Consider the following 19,069-nt stretch of genomic DNA (forward strand, 5'->3'; position numbering starts at 1 on the left):
CCCTGTATTTTGGCACATGGCAGCACTAGAATCTGATCACTGAAAAAAAATCAGTCCTGTAGCTGACCAAAGACAGAACACAAAAAATGAAGCCAATGGTCAAGTGTCCAGCAATTTTACATGGCTGACGTATAAACCCTATTTACAGCACACCCCATATTTAGATAGACTAAAATGACCTGAAGTCATTGCTTACCTCTGACCTCTAACTAACTTGCTAACTTTCTTCATGTTTTCTTTTTCTTTGTTTTTGTTTTTACATTTCATCCTTAATAAATCATACCAAAATGTCTGTGATAGAGCCTGAACAGGAATTGCTTTGTTTACATCTCAACCATTGAATTCTGCAGACATTTAGAAAATGAAAAAATTGTGAAAGATATTGTAGTAGAATTGAAATAAAAGTCAGCCACAGAAGCATTACTGAGGTCAGGTAGTGATGTTTGATGGTTAGTTCTGCATCACAAACGCCACTCCAACCCATCCCAAAGATACTGGCTGGAGCACGGTCACTCCAGAGAACGCAATGCTCAATGCTGAAAGGCTTTGACAGGCTTATTACCATGGCAGCTTTCAAGAGGTGAGATATATATTAGGCAGCAAGTGAAAAGTCAGTTGGTGTGTTGGAAGCAGGAAAAAGCATGGGCAAGTGTAAGAATTTGAGTAACTTTGACCAGGGCCAAATTATGATGGTTAGGCGACTGGGTCAGATCACGTCCAAAACAGCAGATCTTGAAGGTGTCCTGCTGTGATATACGGCATCAAGACGTTAGCAAAAGATCCTTTAAGTCCTTCAAGTTACATTACTGCATCATTAAGCACCCCTGACAGGACACTTTCAGAGGTTTTTTCGAGTTCATGTCTTGACAAGATAGAGCTGTTTTGGTATCACAAGAGGCATCAACACAGTATTAGGCAGATGGATTTGATGTTATGGCTGGTGTATATCCATAGACAGGACATCAAACCTTTTCTGTTAACACAAAAAAGGACAAGATACCAAGTATTTCCCTTTTATTTTGCAAACATGTATTGTCTTTTTGTGTAGATGTGAAGCACCCCAAAAAGCTGGTGTATAACACTCACAGTTAGGTATCTCAAATATCTTTATTTGACATTCATAAATCAAACTTTGTTTTACAAACTGTTATTCAACACAACACCTACCAAAACCGGCAATGACTAGCACAGCGTCTCACCACCAAAAAAAAAAAAGACGCACATGTTGGATTTTGGACACAACTATGCTGGTTTACTAGCATGACTGTACTGGATGACCAGCAAGATCACCACCATACTAGAATGTGTTTTCAAGGAATGTAAAGGGTGCATAGTTAAAAATGGAGTCAATTAGCTAGCTACAGCTCAATTAGCTCCTATAGTCTATATAGCAATCTAGCTGTGAAGCTAATGTTTTTAACATGTTTGCTGTCAAACAGTTTTAATAAACTCACCGCTATTAGGGTATGAAGTTATGACCTGCACCCAAGAATTACCCTTAAATTCCTTCTCCTTCCTTCCTTTTTATTTTTGGAGTCTGTTGTTTGTTTGACTTTTTTCGACTGGAGAAGTCACGCCCAACAAAACTGACTTTTAACTTCGTTTAAAAACTCTGAATCATTTGTACATTATCTTAGCTTTGAAGCATCATATCATAGCGACTCATGCTAAAGGTGACAACCTGGGGCAGTTGAAGATAGATGAAGGTTCAGTCATGGTGCTGTAAATGCAGTAGCATCTTCAGTGCATAACCTCCACTCCCTCCTCATGTGTGCTCATTGGTTGGGTCAGCTGTTAAATGACTGCCTTCTGATACAGGCTCATTGTCTGTAATGGTTACTGTGGAAAAAGAAATATCTGTAAATTTCTGCCGCAATCTCACAGTAAGTAAGGTGATAAGTAATTCAGTATGTGTGTATAGATACAGTATCTCACAAAAGTGAGTATACTCCTCACATCTCTGCAAATATTTTATTAGATCTTTTCATGGGACAACACTATAGAAATAAAACTTGGCTATAACTTATCCAACCCATGCTCTTGGGCTGCTTGTCTTCAACAAACTGTTTGGCAGCTTCAGAAGAGCCTTCCTTCTGAGACAACGGCCATGCAGATCAAGTTTGATGCAGTGTGCGACGTATGGTCTAAGCACTGATAAGCTGACCTTCCACTTCTTTAACCTCTGCAGCAATGCTGGCAGCACTCATGCGTCTTTTTTTGAAGCCAGCCTCTGGATATGACGCTAAACACGTGGACTCAACTTCTTAAGTCAAACATGGCGAGGCCTGTTCCAGGTGGAACCTGTCCTGAACAAAATGCTGTATGACCTTGGCCACCATGCTGTAGCTCAGTTTCAGGGTGTTAGTTAGTTAATCTTCTTATAGTCTAGGCCATCTTTGTATTTCTCACATCCTCAGAAAGTTCTTTGCCAGGAGGTGCCATGTTGAATATCCTGTGGCTAGTTGAGAGAATTGTACCCAAACCACCAAATTTACTAATAGTTGTAAAGCAAGTTGTATTCCTATAGTGTTGTCCCATGAAAAGATATAATCAAGTATTTGCAGAAATGTGAGGGGTGTACTCACTTTTGTGAGAGACTGTACACATGTGTGTACTGTATATCAGGGGGAAAACAATGCATCCTAACATTGAGATATTACAATGCAACAAATGTGACAATATGTATTGTGGCGATGTATCAATGCAACATAGAGCAACAGGAATTTTATTCATTATTCTCTAATGCACAAACCCCAAACAACCAGCACCAAATCAGCAACCCACTCTGGCACATTCATGTTCGGCTCCACACTCCTCCCACCTCCCAGATCTAGTGTCATTAGTAGATTAATCAATGACCTAATACAGTTCTGTGGTCTTTAAATCGTGAACCCAGTATTGTGAATTGAATCAAATTTAGTTGTCGACTGAGCATTTTTACATCCCTGGACTTTATGGATATAATTCTTTTTATTATTATAATAATTATAATCATGATTATATCAGCGGTATTTCACTGCAGTGGTTGATAGCCTAGCATCAAAGGAGGTGAGCAGGCAACTGTGAGGTTGTGGGTGCAAATCCCAGCACCAACTAGATACTCTTGTTTAAACCTCCACTGCACCAGGTGGCCCCTCTCCTATGTGTCGCCCAGACATAGTTAGGCAGCTAAATCAAAGCCAGTCAATGAGAAGTCTGGCCTCTCCCTGGCCTCTCCCTGTTCCTCCCGTGTGTCTTGTCTTTTAGGCATTTTTTTTTTAACTTTGGGAAGCAGATGAATGTGTTACATAAAACATTGCAATACTGAAAACTTACTAGCCCATTTCCTTTCTATATCAAAGGAGTTTAGGGTAGAAAGATGTCAGCATTCTGGCTACCGAGTGCTGATTGGCTGTTAGCGCTCACTGACATTTTGAATGTACAAAAGACAGTGTTAGAAAGTCTTATAACTGGAGATCAAAAGGGTTCGAAAATCTGTCTGTGGTGCTAAACTGTTCTATGCTGTTCTGTGTTAGGGAATCAAGAGCAGTTAGAAAAACAGTTTATTCATTATTTTTAAATGAGGATAATTGCCTTTCTATATGACCCTATTCATTCTGGACTCCTGAAGGAGCATCCTCTAGAGTCACAAACCATAGGACATTTTCAAGTGGTAGTTTTTCCAATGCAAAAAAAAAACTAATTTGTCCTTGCAAAATGTAAATAACATTATGCATGAACAGATGGGCTACAGTGTCCAACTGAACAGCAGCAAGCTGGACCAACAAAGTCAGTTGGTTCCCTTCATTCAGATTGGTGCACACTGCTGAGTAAATACAGTTAGATTTTTTGACATTTTATTCATCAAAATTTCCAAGACCAGTTCCTTTTGCACCAGACGGGGAAAAATCTTAGTCAAAACCCCCAAACTCTTGAACAAAATGAGGAAATATATCTAAACCTGTTCACACAAAGAGAATTCTTCATTTTGGCAGTAAATACAACCCTGTAACACTCTTATTTGAACATTAGTAGGCCCCTACACAGTGGAAAAAACTTTTGCCTTGATGGACATATCTTTCTATAGTAATTATGTAATTTGATCTGTTTGTTAATTTGTTTAATCATTACTGATACATTTAGAATGAACCCCAGCTTTACAACCATATTTTGTGTCTTTCATCAAGAAAAGGTGATACCTCATACCTACCTTTGACCTGATGTAATTCTCTAACCTTTTCAGTCTTATTTGAATGTGAACTGTCATCTAGAAAAGAGAAGGGAGAGACACTTGTAAACCAATTGGACTGGTTAAACTAAATATGTCAAAGGTGTTGTTTATTTACTAAAACTTACCTTTCAGTTTCAGTATTCCTACAGTAAGTGCTGCAATAATGGCAAGTACAGCAAATACAACAGCAGGAACCCACCACAGTGTAGACGTCTCTGTTGTCACCTCCGTTCTTTGACCTGCAGGGGAATGCAGTTAAAAAGGAATCATGTTTGTGCCAACAAGGAAATAGTATTAAAAAGAAATACGACTTATTCTGTGAAACTTCTCTGAAACAAGGAAACGAGACTTCTCTGTAAGTCAGTTACACAAGTGTACAGTCAGCGTACTGTCCTGCATTACACATGCTCATCATCCCCTTTATTAGCAGCTCTAACCTTGTACTTCAGAGGTTGTAGTAAAGCACAGTTGGTTATTCACCTTCTAATTACTGCTGCATGTGTTAGATTCTGACCACCGTTGGACAGATATTATTTGGGTGGTCGAGCATTCGGTACATTATCACACTGAGGTGTTTTTTATTTGGGATGGGACTTTGAAAGAATTTTACCACCTAATTGTTTTAAACATCTCCAGTTTTTTCAGCAGATGGGAACAATCAGCGAAGGCCTAATGACTTTTGGGAAATATGATTACATGTCTGTCATTTTTGTTACTGTTTTTATTTCATAGAATCATCATGCTTGTTGTGTTTAAGCACTGATTGGAAATAAAATGGGTTGAAAATTGAAACTGGTGGAGTTAGTCAGCAAAATAACCAATTCCTCTGATAAAATTGATCAGTAAAGTATACATGATCCTTATAAAGTAGAGGTTTCTAATAAAGTGGCTGCTAAATAGCTTTTCTAAATAAAAGGTGCACGTATTTGTCACTGAACAGTGTACACTGTACAGCGAAATGTGTCCTCCGCATTTAACCCATCTGGTAGTGAACATGAACTCACACACGTGTTAGGGGCAGTGAGTACACACACACACACCCCCAGAGCGGTGGGCAGCCAACTCCAGCGCCCGGGGAGCAGAGAGGGTAAAGGGCCTTGCTCAAGGGCCCAACAGTGGCAGCTTGCCGAGCCCGGGAATGAAACCCACAACCCTGTTATCAATATCCCGGCGCTCTAACTGCTGAGCCACCACTGCCCCTGAAATGAAATGAAATGAAATGAAAGTTCTTCCAAAGAAGGAAACCTGTCTGAATTAAAGATCACTAGCTTTCCTGATTGTTTGTGTAAATCGAGTGCTGTTAGACTGTTATACTGTACTTTCATGAGCCAGTGAAGTGATGTTGACCGCTGTCTGGCTTTCATGACTCCTCTGCAAGCTTGAGACAATGCAGATGTAAGTGCCCGTGTTCTCTGCGCTCTGAGGGCTGAGGAGCCGCAGTGATCCATCCCCCGCCTGCACCACTAGGGCATCCAGCCAGGCCCTGCCCTCCCACTGGTTAGTCAGCAGTTGTGCCTCGCTGTCATAAGTGCAAATGACTGTGGGCTTGTTTGTTCCGGTCAGCGTGAAGGTCCAGGTCAGCGAGAAGTTCCGTGTGACCCATGGAACTTTGCAAGGGATGGTGAAATCCTTACCCTCAGCTGAATTTACTTCCGTCCAGACAAGAGATGAGTCTAATTTCGATGTGAGGGTAATGTCGTTGATGACTGCAAGAGATATCAGCAACATGTGTGTGAAAATGGTGGTAGTTTCTTTTTTTCCATACACTGCTATCAAAAGTATTTAGACATCTGGCTGTTTTTTTAAATAAGTTTGCTTGCTGTTGTTTTGCAATTCCACAGATTTTTCCACATTTCTGCATAATTAAACGGTCCCTGGGCCCTGACCCTGCCGAATCGAAACAAAACACAGTAGAGACAACAGAAGACACGTGTGCTGGTTAAATGAGTGTGAAATTAAGATTAGTGGGTGTGGGTTCCTAGAGTGTTAGAACTGGCTTTGAAACCTTTTCAAGACTGATAGGTGTCCACAACAATACAACAATGTAGCATGAAAGAAGTTCCGAACTTTGGGTCAACTTTCCTGCCAGTCTATATACCATTGCTATCCACTATAAAATCAAGATAAATATACTGTGGAAAATGAGCATAAATTCACATTTTTAAAAATTAGTTATAATAATAGTATAGTTTATTATTATAGTTTATTATATATAGTATATTTAGTGTATGCATTAAACCTTTTTGAAAAGGATGGTGCCCCCAAAGACAGACAATGAGAATGTGTAATAAGTAAGGGGCACAAATATCTTTTTCTAGGTTGAAGTGCTCACCTGTCTCTGTCAGTGATGCTCTCCAGGTCTGGTTGGAGTAGGATGAGTTAACGGTGCAGATGTAGGTGATGTTAGATTGATCTCTCAGTCTCTTCAGTTTACTCTCCACGTCATACAGGCCCAGCCTATTGGGTATTTTGCGGGTGACCGGTTTTAACAGTGTGGGCGGTTCAGTAGACCATGACACGCGAGGGGCAGGGTAGACGCCCTGAGTGGAGCACTTTACCTCCTCGAAGCCACTTAGACGAGTGACCTCTAGGTTCACTGAGTGGATAGGGGCTAAATTGACAGACAAGGATATTTGAAAAGACAATGTACAGTGCACTACAGGTCAGAAACTCAGGTCAGAGAATGATTATTCAAAAGTTTGGAGCCCTGCTGTGACATTCCCTCTTAATGAAAATAATGTGTGGCTACAAATTGCAAGTTTAAGTCATGGAATTAGCATAATTTACAAAAAATTGGCAAATTGTTAATGAGCTGGGAATATATAACTACATTAATTAATTTATTTATCAGCTTGCAGTTGATGAAATACTATGATAATGAAATACTGAATAAAAAATGTAAAAGGAACATCTGTTTTCTAGCTTATATCAGTCTATTCTCTATAACTTATGAATGGCAGTGTATATAAAACATTTACAGCCACAGTCAGTCTAACAGGCCAAGTCTACCAGTTTTCATATGCCAAGATTTTCACTGTAATTGTACACTCTTATTTTAGCCCATATAATAGTGTTTCAAATCTAAAAACATACCTTCTACTTTCACTATAACAAAGGACTCATTCTCCTCTTTGGCCTTGGCGATGCGGCACTTGTAGCGCCCTCTATCCTGCAGCCCACAGCGCTGCAGCAAGAGAGAGGCATTGCCTAGGGCAAGCTGCTGGGCTGACACTGATGTCCTGCCCACAAACTGCTCACTGGGATGGTCACTGCCCTGTGGAAGACTGTAGACCAGATCGTACTGCTTGAACCACTGGACCTCCTCACCACCAGTGGGTTTGAAGCTGCAGGGTAGGATGCAGTCCTTAGAGAACAGGCAGGCTACCTGGATGTCTGATAAAAGAAAGGAAACAAAATAATTGGAGCTAATGCTTGTTCTTAAACATTACTATGACCTTTTATTCAGTAACTAATGCATAGGTTATGTAGTTATGAGAGTGAGGATGTGACACGTGGGTCCTAAGGAAATGAATAAGGTATGTCCTTCACATTTCCAAGGAAAACATTAAAAGTAATACAAACTCATTAAAAAAGGCGAAAACATATTTCTCACTCCTGTCCAATGAGAACATGTATTTCCATTTTTGTCTGTTTTTAGCTTCTCTGTACACTGTGCCAATAATTCTAGATCAATAGTGGTACTAGAAGTCTATAGAAATGCTCTAAATCACCTGGAATAAACTCTATATATATTTGTAATGGATATGTAATGGGTCTATAGAGATCTTTGCATTTAACTAGACAAAGCTGCTTTTTAAAGGAGGACTAAATTATATGAACATAGCTTATCTGCATGATGACACTCAAGTATTGATGGATGTGGCATAAAGCTTAATCATTTCATTAGAATGATCTGTTTCATAAACCAGTTGTACTTCGTAAGATCTGTTTTGTGTTTTTATTGGTAAGGTAAGAAAAGCTTGTATGGTATTTTCTTTTAGGAGAAGGAAAAAGATCTTGGGCAATTTGGCTGTCATAAGACCTTCTGATGTGGATCCAAGCTTTAGAGAAAAGCAGCAAAGCTTTTAAGCTCACAGTCTGTATCCAAATGAAAGGTTTCTTTTAAAATATTGGAATTCTTGCATTTCATGTCATATAATATTTGTGATATCATTTTGGTTTTAATTGAATGTAATAATTAATTCATTGCTGTGTGGCCTGCTGAGGAATTGAACAATGTCTTTGAGTACTACTGTGCGTCAATGTGCAGTGTTGATGCCAATTTTTTGGTAGAGTTTTTAGTGGTACATGTGTCCGCAGTAGGTATGGACCAGCCTTTAAGGGTTAGTTTAGGTTTAGGTTGAGGTGAAGGTTCAGGTAATAAAATGGTTTATATCAGTGTTTAAAAGCACTGATACAGTGGGGGAAAAAGTATTTAGTCAGTCACCAATTGTGCAAGTTTTCCCACTTAAAAAAATGAGAGAGGCCTGTAATTGACATCATAGGTAGACCTCAACTATTTTTTTTATAAAAAAAATCTGAAAATCACATTGTCTGATTTTTAAAGAATTTACTTGTAAATAATAGTGGAAAATAAATATTTGGTCGCCTACAGACAAGCAAGATTTCTGGCTGTCACAGACCTGTAACTTCTCTGTCCTCCACTCATTACCTGTATTAATGGCACCTGTTTGAACTCGTTAACAGTATAAAAGACACCTGCCCACAACCTCAAACAGTCACACTCCAAACTCCACTATGGTGAAGACCAAAGAGCTGTCCAAGGACACCAGAAACAAAATTGTAGACCTGCACCAGGCTGGGAAGACTGAATCTGCAATAGGTAAGCAGCTTGGTTTTAAGAAATCTACTGTGGGAGCAATAATCAGAAAATAGAAGACCTACAAGACCACTGCTAATCTCCCTCGATCAGGGGCTCCACGCAAGATCTCAGCCCGTGGGGTCAAAATTATCACAAGAACGGTGAGCAAAAATCCCAGAACCACACGGGGTTTGAATGACCTGCAGAAAGCTGGGACCAACTTTACAAAGGCTATCGTCAGTAACACACTACGCCGCCAGGGACTCTTGTCCAGATCTTGTCCAGATCTTGCAGTGCCAGACGTGTTCATCTGCTTACGCCAGTACATATCTGGGCGCGTCTGAAGTTTGCTAGAGAGCATTTGGATGTTCTGGAAGAGTATTGGGAGAATGTCTTTTGGTCAGATGAAACCAAAGTAGAAACTTGTTGTGTTTGGAGGAAAGTGAATGCTAAGTTGCATCCAAAGAACACCATACCAACTGTGAAGCATGGGGGTGGCAACATCATGCTTTGGGGCTGTTTCTCTGCAAAGGGATTAGGACGACTGGTCTGTGTACATGAAAAAATGAATGGGGCCCTGTATTGTGAGATTTTGAGTGCAAACCTCCTTCCATCAGCAAGGGCATTGAAGATGAAACGTGGCTGGGTCTTTCAGCATGACAATGATCCCAAGCACACTGCCAGGGCAACAAAGGAGTGGCTTCGTAAGAAGCATTTCAAGGTCCTGGAGTGGCCTAGCCAGTCTCCAGATCTCAACCCCATAGAAAACCTTTGGAGGGAGTTGAAAGTCTGTGTTGCCCGCCGACAGCCCCAAAACATCACTGCTCTAGAGGAGATCTGCATGGAGGAATGGGCCAACATACCAGCAACGGTGTGTGCCAACCTTGTGAAGACTTACAGAAACCGTTTGACCTCTGCCATTGCCAACAAAGGATATATAACAAAGTATTGAGATGTTTCTTGTTATTGACCAAATACTTATTTTCCACTATTATTTGCAAGTAAATTCTTTAAAAATCAGACAATGTGATTTTTAGAATTTTTTTTCTCATTTTGTCTCTCATAGTTGAGGTCTACCTATGATGTCAATTACAGGCCTCTCTCATCTTTTTAAGTGGGAGAACTTGCACAATTGGTGACTGACTAAATACTTTTTTTTCCCCACTGTATAATACATTTACATTTATGGCATTTAGCAGACGCCCTTATGCAGAGCGACTTACAAAGTGCTTTGCTATTTACCCAAGAAAAACCTTAGCTAGTTAGAATAGACTAATAATTCAAAGGATACCTCTAAGCTTTGACATTACTAAACACAAGACAATAAGGTGACCATAGTACTCTAATCGTCCAAGTATTCTCGGAAGAGGTGGGTCTTCAGTCTGCGTTTGAAGACAGCGTTCGGACACCCAGGGGAAGCTCGTTCCACCACTTTGGTGCCAGGACAGAAAAAAGCCTGGACGCTTGTCTTCCACAGATTTTGAGGGATGGCGGGTCGAGCCGAGCCGTATTTGAAGCTCGAAGGGCTCTAGGTGCGGATCGATAATAGGCCATAGACCTTCCACATAAACCACTGAGAATTCTGAATTGTGTATCATTCTGCAGTCAACATTCAGATCTGATTTGAATTGCTCAGTCACAGAAAGGATATTAGATTTTTCCCATTCCTATATATTATCCGATGTAGTAACACTGTGTAACCATACTTATTTATTCATGTAAAATCCTGTAATATTTCTCTACCATGTCAGTCCGCTTGCTTTTATAACTTTCAGTGACGGTTCTGTATCCCTCAGCTTATCCAGAAATGCATGTGTCTAGTGTTCTTTCTGGGTGTCTTGAAGCATGAATGAAATTGTCTGACTTTAGGGGGAGCCAAAGAGCACAAAATACCAGTTTTCACATAACGCTGTTTTAAAGAGCCAAAATCTAAAAAAAAAAGACTTAAAAAAACGTAACTAACGCTATTTGACAAAGCTTGTTTGAGATATTATGGTAAGGTTACAAATCTTTTCAGTGTCTTTTCAGTGTGCAGCAGTGTTAACAAAATTCACATTTTGATCTGGTTAACACAACACCTTGGAATTCCAATGTTTGAGTGGCATTCAGCAGATGAATGAACACAGGACAGACCATATCAAGTTTGGACCGTGTTTGCTCCAGTAGCAGAGGTCCTTAGACATCCCATTCATCTTAGACCAAGAGTTCTTCATATGGTCACAACACCAGATACAGAATTATATGTTCAAAGATGTGCATGATGATTTATTTGGGAGGTAAAGGAAGGTTGTAAAAATACTGTTGTAGTTGTTAAAGGCCAATTTTACGAGTTTTAAACAAACGAAACAAAAAATAAAACCTGTATTTCTTTTACAAGCTTCAAAATGGCAAAATGATGAAATACTATGATAATGAAATACTGAATAAAAAAAGTAAAAGGAACGTCTGTTTCTTAGCTTATCAATCTACTCTCTATAACTTATGAATGGCAGTGTATATAAAACATTTACAGCCACAGTCAGTCTTACAGGCCAAGTCTACCAGTTTTCACATAGACTTCTACAAGTATGCCAAGATTTTCATAGATACTGTAACTGTGTTTACACTCTTATCTTAGCCCATATAATAGTGTTTCGAATTTAAAAACATACCTTCTACTTTCACTATAAATGTCTATATGTTTATATGCATCAGCATTAGCTTAGCACTAATGTACTGATACAATTCCTATAGCGACACTGGCAGGAATTATAGGCATAATCATAGGGGTGGGTTTTGTTCTCATATTCTGAGCAGGTTTTGCCATTAATGGCTGAAACTAAAGGCCTAGCTCTAACAGTCATGGTTCACCAGTGTGATATAGCCTGTAATTCTGGCACAATGCCCCATGTGTTTTTGCTTCGGTACATCTGAAAAGGCCCTAATCTCACCTGGAGTTTTTCCACTTGTCTCAGTAATGAGCCACGCGAGGAGGAAACAAGTGGAGACCTGTACTGCTGCTGCTGCCATCACTGAGGAGGGAGAGGGAGAGAGTGATAAGAAAACATTTAGGCTGTATAAAAAGCTGAATTTACAGTTTATATTCATTTGCGTGAAATGTAATTAGTGCTTTCAAACACCTTGAGAGCTCAGATAAACTTTCTTTCTTCATCAAAAGTTCTGCTCTAGTCTGCTCCAGTAGGGTTTTTCCAGGGGGTCTTACTTAGTAAAAGCAAAGCTCTTTGAACATCCGGATGTGTTCATTCAGGATAACCATATGTGTGATGAACTCCAGTTCCTCCTTTTATCTTCAGAGCAAATTAGGTTCTCAGACTTTTTTGGTTCATTCCAGGAATGTGCTCTTTAAAGCTTACGCTGTGCCGTGTGAAATCTCTCAGAAGACGAATGCTGATCCAGGATCAGCTACCTTTGTTCTATTAAGCAGAATATGAAAGGTGAAAGCTGATCATAGCTATTGCTGTTAGAAATTTGAGACAAGCAGCCTTAGATGTTTTGACCCTTCCTGTCTGAAGGTCAGTCACTGCTTTATTGTGGTTTTCAAAGGGTGCATAATGGAGTTGTAAATCGAGTTGCCAGTTTATAAGGTACACCTATCTATTTTATCAGGTAGCCACACCATGTAGGGCAGGGGTCCCCATCCTGGTTCAGGAGAAGCTCCACCATGTAGAGTTCAGGTCCAACACATCTGGCTCTAATATTCAGACACCAGACCTTCATTAGCTGGCCCAGATGTGTTCGATTAGATTTGGAGCTTAACTCTGCTAGGTGGTAAATCACCAGAACTTTAAGTTAGGAAAACTGGGTTATTTATCACAGAGCTATGTTCTGGTGTGCCAAAGGGAGGCCAGGAGATTGAACCGCATATGACCATTTGACATAATTTGACGCATGAATTTGAACAGATGCGTGCTTAAAAATAAAGGCATTACAAAGGGTTCTTTGACTGATATCAGAAGGACCACTTTTGATTCCATAAAGAACCATTAACAAACATGTGAAAGAAAGTGGTTATCCGTGGCGTTGCTCAACAAACCCTTTGTAGCATCTTTATTTTATTAATATATTAGATACTAATACTAAAAAGTATTGAGGGTGGAAGTAGTATATCTCAGTATGAAGACACAGCTAGCAAACCTTTCCCAATAATAATAATAATAATAATAATATCTGGTCAGCATTGGTCCTCTTCCATTGGATTGCTGGTGGGGTGACTGACAAATTGTGCAAACAGTAGATAAGCTACTGTCAGTAACCAGAAACTGTGCAGTATACCTATGTGGTATATCTGACAACTCAGTGTATATAAAACATGTAAACTGTAAAATCAGATAAAGAAATTCGTCTTGACATTACCAAAACGCAAACACAGCAGAGTTTAAGAATAGAGAGTTCAAATATTCAGAACAATCCAGTCTAGCATCACCCCTTCAAGGTTACTTCATTTTACAGGACCACCAGTGTTTAAAAAGACAGTACACTAATCCCCTTGATCAGCTCAGACCATTCAGTCAATATAAAGAACAACCACCCCAAGGACTGTATTAGAAATAGCCTACAGCGTCTCATCAGATAAGAGTCTGTTAGCAATCATGATCACAGTGTAGAAGATTAGCCTCTTTGTTCTCGAGTCCCTTATCAGATCAGAACTTACTGGTCTCGTATTGCATTAAGCAACAAGCAGTGATACCACAATCACAACATAGCAGTTAGTGGGTTAGTGTTACAGCCCTGGTTCAGTAAGATGGTACAGTCAGGCTGTTTCTGAGACAAAACTAAGCACATCTATTCTGTAGCAGAGTATATAGTAAAGAAAGTTGACTCACGTGTATGTGTGTGTGTGTTTGTATGTGTGTGCCTGAATGCTGAGTTTCTCTATCTGGCATGAGCAGCTCCTCTCCTTTGACTGGGACGACGTGGACGAGGTCTGGGACAGGACAGGCAGGTTTCTCTGTGAACACGCCTCTATAGCATCAACAGTGCAACAGCACATGGAGGCTAATTACTCACTTTACATGCCTCTTTTTCACATGGGTGGAGTTATGTTACTCTCCCTCCAGTGGACACCGTCAACAAAGAAACACACCCACACAAATACACTGTATTTCCTATATTTTATGTTTGATATGAGTGATACTCATGTTCGCATTTAAATTAACGTTGGGACCTGCTCTCATGTCTCTAATAATTTTGACATTTAAGCTGTATTACTTTATTTGATGAGAAAAGGCCCCCCGAAAAAAAAAAGCAAGGTTCTAAAGCAGGAACCTATTATTTATATTATTTATATTATTATATTATTATTTTATTATTTATAACTTTATTATTTTTGCAAAAATACATACTTTCACTTGAGGCATTAGGCAAAAATACCCGTCTCTGTGGGTCTAAGCTACTCCCACTGTGTTGGATATTGCAGAATTTCACAGCATACAGTATTTTCCCTCTTCCCTCAGAGTCTGCAGGTGTACTGTAACCACAAAACTGTAACTCATACTTAAGGTAGTTTCACTTAAGGCATTAGGCATAAATACACTTCAGTGTGGGTTTAGGCTACTCTACCCACCCCTGCCTATGTGGAAGAGGTAAGTACCTGTATGTGATTTATATTTATATATGTCATTAGCCAGCACACAACACCCACACGTGAGGTCAGGATGTTGGATGGAGCACCATCATTCCAGAGAGTATAGTTCCACTGCTCCACAGCTCAGTGCCGGGGGGCTTAATACCACTCTAGCCCACACCTGGCATTAGACATGGTGCCAATAGGTTCATGTATATGTGTTGACAATGAGTGCAGCTTAAAGGAGAAAAGAAGAACCTCATAAGACAAACATTTGGACACATATTGCATGTATATACAAGTATCAATATATAATTAATTTATATGTAATAGTTATTTTCTCATCCTGACCCTTCAAATATAACCTTATTATTAACAATTGTACAATTTAAGATGGCAACTTTTGTAAAAATAACTTTTAGTAGGTCTGTTGTGTTGGTACTGATACTGCAGCCAGTCCTGTTTTTCCCTGACTTTCCTACAAAGTGCACACACACACACACACACACACACACACACACACACACACACACAAACACACACCTTAATTGTACATAATGTAGAGTTGAGTCTGGACTATGGCATTTTACTGGTGTGTATGAGTACATTTAGGCACATGACTGTGTGTTGGTACTGCTGTGACATGCTTTTTATTGAAGTAACCTCATGCGCTCAGCAGGTTAGATAATGTGTTTCTGTTGCTGAATTATTCTATTTGCAGTATCTCCTCATTCTGCAGACTCTGCAGATAAACCACAGTGTTTAATACATGACCTCATTTTTAAATGTAGATTTATAAATTCTTTGCATGTGAAGTCAACAAACTGACTTTAACTGAAGTAAGCTGTTTGTTTTCAGTAGTATGTCAATTCGGAAGTTCAGGATCAAAATTTAATATTTCTAAGTAATGTTTACTAGAAATATGCTCTTTAGTGACCATCACTTTATGAACACTTCCACCATTTAAGTAAACCTTAAAGTAAAGGATGACACGCAAAATCGTGAAGCGTCCAATATTTTTGCGGGGCAGTGGTGGCTCAGCGGTTAGAGCACTGGGCTATCAATATCAGGGTTGTGGGTTTGATTCCCAGGCTTGGCAAGCTGCCAGTGTTGGGCCCTTGAGCAAGGCCCTTTACCCTCTCTGCTCCCTAGGCCAGATTCATAAAACTCAACGGTAACAGCACTAGGCCATGCCGATTCATAAATATATGGTGGCTGTGCTCAGCATGTCACTTTCTCTCTTTTTACTGCAGTGATATTTTAAAACGATAATGAGCTCATGCAAATTGATGGCAGCTCCACCTGTTAGGGTTTCAACATCTGCTGAATATTTCAGAGCCAGATTCTATTCAATGAAGCAGAAATAAACAATGGTAAAAATAAGCTTATAAATAGAAAGATGACAAAAATGAAAGTAAAAGCAAAGACACCAGATATGCAAGCAGTTTTGCTTTATGACTGAGCTGATGACTGTAATTCTGTGGCATCGTGACAGAGCAGCAGGATTTAACCTCAATCTATATCTGTTTCTTTTTGACTGACTGGCTGAGCCTCAGTTAAAGCCATTCTTTTTAATGGCTGAAATCCTATCTAGATCTCGATAGCAGACTGCACTTGTTTGCCAGGATGGCCAGTTCAGATAGATCAGATTTAGCTATTTATATGTATGGGTTAATCAGCTGAGTGTGTGTATTCACATCTAGGCAGACATGTCTAAAAACCCTTACAGAAAAGATCATTAACTCCACACTGGCCTCTTACTAGGACTTCTTCCTATCATCATGTTTTTAATTAGTGAGCAAACATGTTACCGCACTGTGAAATAATTATAGTGAGTATTATGTTGTTTTAAGCAATAACATACTTAACATTACCTCAAAATTGACTACTTTCCTTACATCCTATGCATGTCACTAACTAAGCAATTAGTTATGTAATTAAAGGATTACAAGAGCTAACCATCATTAACTGCAAGCTAACCATAATTCCAAGATCTAACCACCAAATAAAGCAGATATCTGATTAATAAATCTGTACCTTTAAGGGGTTAATAAGTAAAATACTTATTTTTTATTGCAAGATTAGAATCAAATTCCAAGCAAAGAGGAATTTCACTGTGATAAATGTTGTCTTGTTTATCAGAGCTGACGGCCACTGATGAAATGCCACAGGCTGCACCCAAAAGGAAATTAATCTGATGTGGCTCTGTGAAGAGAACAGGCCCCCTGTGATGTGACTGGCTAGACGAGACCTTTCCACAGCACGCGGCTGGTCACGATCAGGCCGTAATCCACCAGATTAGACACAACACTAGGATTACTGGGCCCAGGGGTGATGTGATAGGTTTATAACACTCTCTCTATATACCTCTTTATCATTCTCTCTCACTGCCCCTCCCTCATCTCTCTCTTTCTGTCTCTCTCCACCCATCTCTCATTCTCTGCTATGGAATTGTGTTAATGAAAAGTGATTAGTACTCCCAAGGGATTTTTTTTTTCTTCAAATAACTAATGATGAGCTCTGCAGAATGCCACCCTGAGTCAATCCGTTATGGAATGTGTAGCGGTGCGCAGGCCGCGTTGCAAACAGCTCTTTGCTTCTCTCTGATCTGCGGACACGCTTCCATCAAGATCCTGCACCTACGCAACATCCTGGTGAGTTTACATATGATGTCATATTGTCTGTTATTGTTTAAGATTGATGTTTAGACGTTTGAAATAACTGTTTTCAAGATATACAGTGGGGTATAAAAATTTTAAATGAAGAAAATATTCAAAGTGAGATATTTGACCATATAAAGACATTTGGTCTGTTGTTTCTGAGCTTTTCCATGTAAGCTTTTCCGTTTTAAACTTCTTTGTAAGCTTCTTTACAGACAGTTCTCAGATGGATGTGATTTACTCATCCACCCGAAAAGCCGTCACAGGTGTATGTCCATTTCAGCTCAAGTATATTTTGGCAAAAGGGGAAACACGCCACCAAATTCCTGTCACTCCCATTACCATCATAATAATATCATTTGTAATATTTTTTGTTGTGGTTGTTGCATGAAATTAGAAACAAAGTAATTTCAGTAGTGGTCTTAGACTTGCGGGCTCCACTGAATTTATAAAATGAGGAATATTAAATAAGGTGCTAGTTCTCTACAACCTACAACATGTTTAAAATTCTACTAAAATAAAATATTTAACTAATAAAATGAAACATAATTGTGCTCATTTGTTTAGAAAGTATATAAACTGTAAATTGGATTGCCAATTTACAAGTTGCCATAAAGATATGATGAAATGATAACATCTTATTTCATAAATAATGTATGCACACATAAAACAACATTATGAAGTAATAAAGCCTGAATGCAATATCCAGAATACCTTGTATGTAAAACGTTTGTATCAGTAGCAAAGTAAAATACATTTCTATGAATTGATAACTGCATTATATTATTAATAAAAGTCACTTTTTGTTGTGGTCAAATATTGAATTTCTAAATTGCTTTCTAAAATACCTTTCACTGTATAGTTTATTCAATACATCATTTATGTTTTTTATTGAATTTAGTTGCAAACAGTGGCAAGTAGCTAAACAGGCATGCCTACATCTTTTCACCCCTGCTGCAGGATGTCCCATTCCATACTTTTACTGTCCCTCTTTTTGGGTCTCTGTTGAGGTGTGCAAACCCTCTGCGCTGACCCTTGGCCAGGCTAAAGCGTATGTGGACAATGCACATCTAAGCAGTGCTGACCTTCCATAAACTGACATAGTACACATCATGTATTGGTGTTCTGTGAAAATCCTGATTAAAGGCAGCCCACTATGTCATCCCTACTCGCTTAGTAGGTTAGAGAATGATTTCAGTTGGCCACAGATAAGAGGATTTTCAGGGGAATTAATGCCATTCTTTTATTACTGTTAGAATGAAATCATATTGATTTAAATGTAGATGAGGTGTGACCTGCACTGACCTGTAGAACTTGCAAAGCTGGATGCTAATGGATAAGCCATGACAGTTTTCTTTTTTTTTTTTTTTTTTTTTTTTTTTTAGGAAAATACATCAGAAATCATTGTAAATTGTCTTGCAATATTAAATATTTTTTTTTTTTCTTTTTGGAAAGGTACTACCATAGGACCACCAGATATGATTGGGTTAATGGATTGGGGACTATTCTTAGCTCTGAGGTGACACCATTGGCAGATCAGTGTTGCTGTTTTTTAAAAAACAAGTAATATATGGTCCAGTGGAGGTACTATGGTGGTCTATTTCATCTGATAACGGGGGTTACGGGCCTGATAAATTATGCATGCAGTAAAAGATTGTAGAGGTTGGATATTTAAGACATCAAAGTCGTGGTTATCGTTTTGACATTAAAGGCCTGAACTAAAAGGTTAGATCTGTTAGTCGTGGTTCACTATATATAAACTCAGAGCAGTTTCAACTAGAATATGAACCCATGAAATGACAAGTGAGTGGGCC

General features: G+C 39.1%; 1 protein-coding gene across 1 annotated transcript; it reads right to left on the reverse strand.

Moving 5' to 3' along the window:
- Positions 1 to 5,518: 5,518 nt before the first annotated feature.
- Positions 5,519 to 12,670, reverse strand: hhla2b.1 (HERV-H LTR-associating 2b, tandem duplicate 1). Its single transcript, XM_072678039.1, has 5 exons — positions 12,649 to 12,670; positions 11,963 to 12,043; positions 7,304 to 7,603; positions 6,543 to 6,821; positions 5,519 to 5,916 (listed from the first exon to the last, which is right to left on the reverse strand). The coding sequence occupies exons 1-5, from the start codon at positions 12,668 to 12,670 to the stop codon at positions 5,519 to 5,521; spliced, it is 1,080 nt and encodes a 359-aa protein (XP_072534140.1).
- Between the last annotated feature and the right edge of the window lie 6,399 nt (positions 12,671 to 19,069).

The sequence above is a fragment of the Salminus brasiliensis genome, chromosome 1, assembly GCF_030463535.1.
Source record: "Salminus brasiliensis chromosome 1, fSalBra1.hap2, whole genome shotgun sequence".
Taxonomy (NCBI): Eukaryota; Metazoa; Chordata; class Actinopteri; order Characiformes; family Bryconidae; genus Salminus; species Salminus brasiliensis.

Coding starts and splice junctions, on each gene's coding strand:
- hhla2b.1 (XM_072678039.1), bottom strand. CDS start 12,670: ATGGGGACCCCTGCCCTACATG. Junction 7,604..11,962: donor GACAAGTGGAAAAACTCCAG/GTGAGATTAGGG, acceptor TTCTTTTATCAG/ACATCCAGGTAGCCTGCCTG. Junction 6,822..7,303: donor TGTTATAGTGAAAGTAGAAG/GTATGTTTTTAG, acceptor CTGTCAATTTAG/CCCCTATCCACTCAGTGAAC.